Source organism: Phaethon lepturus, unplaced genomic scaffold (assembly GCF_000687285.1).
Source record: "Phaethon lepturus isolate BGI_N335 unplaced genomic scaffold, ASM68728v1 scaffold23314, whole genome shotgun sequence".
NCBI lineage: Eukaryota > Metazoa > Chordata > Aves > Phaethontiformes > Phaethontidae > Phaethon > Phaethon lepturus.
The window spans coordinates 5,845-11,584 of record NW_010534443.1 but is presented as its reverse complement, the minus strand read 5'-3'; the positions used below and the strand labels follow the sequence as shown (position 1 = coordinate 11,584).

The window sequence follows — 5,740 nt, the reverse complement described above, 5'->3', positions numbered from 1 at the left end:
AGCAGGAATTTAGGCTTAGTGTTAACAACGGGAGCAAATGGTATCAAAGGCATGACAGATGGCCGTGAGATGAGCCAGTGCTCTGTTCAGCCTGGTCTCTGCAAATCTGAGAAGATTGTGAGAGGAGCAATGGACTTTTTTCAGTGGCTGCATCCATTCCCTTTCCTGCCTGCTTAATCCAGACAACATATGCTCAGTCCCTTCCCACTGCCATGCATCGCACCCTTCTTTCTTGCCACACATGCTGCAGGCACTATGCACTGCCCTGAAACCTCTTGCAAGTCTTTCTGCATTCAGCCGAGGCCCTCTGGGCCCCTCACCATGTGCACACACTCTAGACATCATCCAACCAGTCTAGCCACATGTATATAAGACAATGGCAAACACTGCACACAATGAATTTAAGTCTTCCCCTGCCCTTTTACACATGCATGGTTCAGATGCAAGGACTAACTTCTGCCACCCCATGCAGGCTATGTTTTCTCCCCCATATGCATGCTCCAATGGCTACATGTCTCTCTCCCCTCTTCCCTCATTCCATTCACATACCCATCACCATTCAGATGCCATCCAGAGGGACCTGGACAAGCTCGAGGAATGGGCCTAGGTGAACCTCAGGAGGCTCAACTAGGCCAAGTGCAGGGTCCTGCCCCTGGGTCGGGGCAACCCCCAGTATCAATACAGTCTGGGGTATGAAGGGATGGAGAGCAGCCCCATGGAGAAGGACTTGGGGGTACTGGTGGGTGAAAAGCTGGACATGAGCTGACAGTATGCACTCGCAGCCCCGAAGGCCAACCGTGTCCTGGGCTGCATCCAAAGTAGCGTGGCCAGCAGGTCAAGGGAGGGGATTCTGCCCCTGTACTCTGCTCTGGTGAGACCCCACCTGCAGTGCCGCATCCACCTCTGGATCCCTCAGCACAGGAAAGACATGGACCTATTGGAGCAGGGCCAGAGGAGGCCACAAAAAGGTTGAGAGAGTTGAGGTTGTTCAGGCTGGAGAAGAGAAGGCTCCAGGGAGACCTTAGTGCGGCCTTCCAGTACTTAAAGGGAGCTTATACAAAAGATGGGGACAGATTTTTTAGCAGGGCTTGTAGCGATAGGGCAAGGGGTAATGGTTTTAAACTAAAAGGGGGTAGATTTAGACTAGATCTAAGGAAGAAATTTTTCAACATGAGTTTGGTGAAACACTGGCCCAGGTTGCCCAGAGAGGTGGTAGATGCCCCATCCCTGGGAACATTCCAAGTCAGGTTGGATGGAGCTCTGAGCAACCTGATCAAGTTGAAGATGTCCCTGTTCATGGCAGGGAGGGTGGACTAGATGACTTTTGAAGGTCCCTTCCAACCCAAACTGTTTTATGATTCTGTGATTGATTCATTCCACAAAGAGGCTCCATGCATTCCCCAAGACCCAGCTATGCTCCAAAAGCCTGTCTCCCTGCACCCCACAACATGCTCTGCCTGCATCATCTCCCACACACATTCCAGACTCCTGCCCCTTGCACAGACTGAAAATACTATGGGTGCATCCACTACCTCCCCTTGCAAAAGCCTCCAACTGTGCATGCATCTTTTGTCCCATGTACCCATGCCAGGGCTGTGCATGAATCCACTGCCCACCATATGCTCCAAACACTTGTGCCCACATTCACTGCCTGCTCATATGTTCCAAGTGCTAGACACAAACCCGCTGCCCTCCAAACACGCACTTCAAATGTGCATCCATCTGTTGCCCTGCCCCACCATACTCTCAATGTACACACATCCACTGCCCCACACATGCACTCCAGATGCTCTGCACATATACATTGCCCCAGACACTCCCGATGCTGTGCACAGTTCCAGTACCACATGTACACACTCCAACCCTGTGCACACATGCAGTACCTCCCTACATGTTCCAGATGCTCTGCATGCATGTACTGCTCCCTCATACATGTGGCCACATGTCTGTGAACCTTGTGCTGTACTCTTGTGCTTGCCCACAGTCTGGTGGTAACAGCAATGGACAGAGGGACGCCGCCTCTTGTGGGATCTGCCACGCTGACCGTTGTGGTGATGGACATCAATGACAATAGCCCCACCATCCCGTTTCCCTGGGAGGTGCGGGTCCCAGAGAGTAAGTGCAGCTCAGCCCCATGAGGTAATGCGTCACTGATGGCAAGAGCTGAGACGCAGTGGACACCTGTGGGTCGGGGAGAAGCCTCCAGAGAGGCCTGTCCATTCCCTTGCCAAGGGCCGTCTTGTGCTGACCCACTGGCTGAGCTCCCCCTGAGCTCTTCAGCACTGCCCCATCTGTGACGGCTTGGGGCTGGGGGTTGTATGGCCCCTGTGCTACAGCTGCGTCCTGAGGGAACCCACTGAATTCCCAACTCATCCATGGCCCCTGCCTGCACCACAAGGGCTTGGGCTGCACACACCTGCCCTGTCTGCTCTCTGTCCTTGGCCTGTGTGCCCTGTGCTTGTGCCAGCCTTGACCCGCCTTGCCTAGCTCCCAAGACCTTCCCCTTCACCCCTATCATCTCCCCCTTGTCTCCAGAGCTCAGGCTCTGTACTGAGCTGGTTTCCCACCACGTGAGCCAGGTCTTCTCCAAGGAGATGTGGCTGCTAGCTCATGCCTCGCCTCTCCACAGACACACTGCTGGGCACCCAGATAGCGCAGCTGACTGGGAACGATGTGGACTCAGGCCCCGCGCTCTCCTACACACTCATGCTGGATGGTGATGCCATGAGCACGTTCAGTGTGTTGCGGTATGGGGGACGCATTGCCCTGACAGGGCCACTGGACTATGAACAGCGCAGCCACTACACCCTCACCCTGCGTGCCTCTGACACCCGCCATGAGACTGAGGCCAACCTCACCATTGTTGTGGAGGATGTGAATGACAACGCACCAACTTTCAGCCAGGGCTTCTATCAGGTACTGTGCACACAGGTGAGCCAGGCAGTGTGGGCCTGCCTGCACGAGCCCCTCCGCTGCTCCTGCCTGGCTCACCTGGCCTTATGAGGCACAGAGATCCCCTTGAGGATGGGTCTGAGCCCGTCCTGGCCCCTCTGTTCCTGGGCTCCCATCCACATCCTGACAGCCTTTATGCTGTCACTATGGTGTGGACAGCTGGCTGAAAGCAGGCACTGGGATCAGCAGCTGTGGGCCTGCACAGCTGCATGCAGATAATACATGCTCGAATAGGTGGGAACGGTGGGAAAGCCAGTTGTGGTGGGAGATAGATGACAGTCTGGCCAAGTGTTACTGGCAAGACCTGGCCTGGGGCCCCATAGGCAGATCACTGGATGAAAGCTGATTCATGCAACGTGGTGCATCTCTGGACCAGAGATGCAAGAAGCTGGGAAGCCACAGAAATGCTCGAGAGCACAGACCAATGGAACTGTCTGTTTGTACATGCTGTTTGGCACACCAAAAAGACAAAAGCTGTTTTGATTTGAGCAAAATACCTTTTGTGGAGAAAATAACAGCTATTAAAGAGTTCTTCAGAATAGCAGAGCAAAGCAGAGAAAAGGATCAGGAAATGGATGCTGAAGCTGGTCAGGAGTCACACTAACAAGGCTAGGTGCTGTGACTGTGGGACAGGCCCCCTCAGTATGCCAGCCATGGCCCTGGTGCAGAGGTGGGGAAGGCCCTGGCCAGCAATGAGCTGGGCCACCTTGTCCATCGCTGCCCTGGCCAGCCCTCTCCCAGCCCTGCTGGTTGGTTCCAGGCAAGGGGGAACAGGTGCCCGCATGGGGGACCCAGCACTGATGGGATTCCTCCTCTTCCAGGTGACATTGCCGGAGCACACACCTGCAGGCAGCATCATTCTCACTGTGAGTGCAACTGACCCAGACTCGGGAAGCAACGGGGATGTCTCCTTCCACCTGGCCGTGCCCAGCCCTGACATCGCCATCGACCCCACCAATGGTGCGTGGGGCTGGCTGCTGTGTGGGGCCCATCTTGTGGGTTGCTTTGACAGTGCCTGCAGAGGGAGGTGCCCCCATGCTGACCCAGGCTCAGCCCCTCACCAGGTCACTGTCTGGGGTGGCCAGTGAGGTGGACATGGTGGGGTGGCCACCAAGTGCTCCCAATGCAGCGTCCTGCACATCTGTTCTTACAGCAAATAACCCTAACACCCTTCCTGGTTCCCTGTTGGCCCCCATGCTGACTCTGGCTTTGTGCTCTCACAGGGACTCTCTTCACCATCCGGCGGGTGGAATTTGACGCCAGCCAGCCCACCCTGGACCTGGTGGTGGAGGCCCGTGATCGTGGCTCTCCCAGCCTCTCATCTTGGACCACAGTGCAGCTCCAGGTGCTGGATGTGAATGACCACAGCCCCAGCTTCCAGGTGCCACGCTACAATGCCAGTGTTCCTGAGGACCTGCACCCAGGAACCACCGTGCTGACACTAGAGGCAGGTGACGCTGACCTCTCCCGGGAGAATGCTGGCTTCGACTACACCATTGTCAGTGGCAATGGCGGCAATGCCTTCCAGGTGGAGAGTCGGGTGGCCTGGGCAGGGGGGCATCTCCGCACACAGGGTGCCTTGGTGCTTGTGGAGCCCTTGGACTTTGAGGCCATCCCAATCTACAACCTCACTGTGGCAGCCTCAGACCGGGGCCTGCCACAGCGCAGCACTACAGTGCCTGTGCTCATCATTGTGCAGGATGTCAACGACAACCCACCTGTGTTCACCCGCGCCGAGTACCACACAGCAGTGAGCGAGAGTGCACCCCCCGGCACAGAGCTGCTGCGTGTGGTGGCCCATGATGCTGACTCGGGACCCCGCGGCCATGTTCAATACACCATCAGCTCAGGCGACCAGCATGGGCTTTTCCAGCTTCATGAGAGCACAGGGGCCCTGTGCTTGGCACGGCCCCTGGACCGAGAGGCCCAGGCACTGCACGCGCTCGTGGTGCAGGCCATGGACATGCCGGGTGGGCACTTTGCACTGGTACCTGTAGCCATCGAGGTGAAGGATGTCAACGATAACAAGCCATACTTCCCAGTGGAGGTGCTGAGTGCCAGCATGCGGGAAAACCTGCCTCCTGGCACACTGGTCACCACACTGCGTGCCGTCGATGCAGACACTGGTGTCTTTGGGGAACTGCAGTACACAGTGCTGGAGCAGCCAGCGGGGGAGCCCAGCATGGTGGAGGGCCGGGATGCCTTCACCGTCAACAGCAGCTCTGGGGAGCTGCGCTCCCGACTTACCTTTGACTATGAACGAGCCAAAGCCTTCCAACTCCTAGTCAGGGCTACTGATGCTGGCAACGCCTCTGCCACGGTGACCGTGCGGGTGCTGGTGACAGGCGAGGATGAATATGATCCCATCTTCCTGAGCCCCTCCTTCAACTTTGAGGTCCCTGAGGGTGCCCGCAAAGGGCAGAGCATTGGGCGGGTGCTGGCAACAGATGAGGATGAGGGGCCTGATGGTGTTGTACTGTATTCCCTGGCAAAGCCCTCACCATACTTTGCCATCAACCAAACCACAGGCACTATCTACCTGCGTGTCGACAGCCAACCCCAGGCTGGGGCTGGGCGCACCAAGAGGGAGCCCCGTGAGATGAGCCTGGAGGTACAGGCACGAAGCCCCCTGCCAGCCTCCCGCTCGGCCTCTGCGCAGGTCACCATTGATGTCACACACACCTCCTTCGGCCTGGCTCCAGACCTCAATCTGCTGCTGGTGGCTGTGGCTGCCTCGCTGGGGGTTGTGGTGGTACTGGCTGCCGTGGCCATTGTGCTGGCACTGGTC

General features: G+C 57.0%; 1 protein-coding gene across 1 annotated transcript in view; it reads left to right on the top strand.

The window, feature by feature from the left end:
• The window catches only part of DCHS1 (dachsous cadherin-related 1), a gene marked incomplete at its 5' end in the record, with an annotated part of 15,033 nt that overhangs the window by 8,175 nt on the left and 1,118 nt on the right, over positions 1-5,740 (top strand). The window contains 4 exons of the mRNA XM_010285539.1: positions 1,985-2,115; positions 2,630-2,916; positions 3,774-3,912; positions 4,176-5,737. Coding sequence (XP_010283841.1) covers positions 1,985-2,115; positions 2,630-2,916; positions 3,774-3,912; positions 4,176-5,737 — 2,119 coding nt within the window. The remainder of the gene's footprint in view (positions 1-1,984; positions 2,116-2,629; positions 2,917-3,773; positions 3,913-4,175; positions 5,738-5,740) is intronic.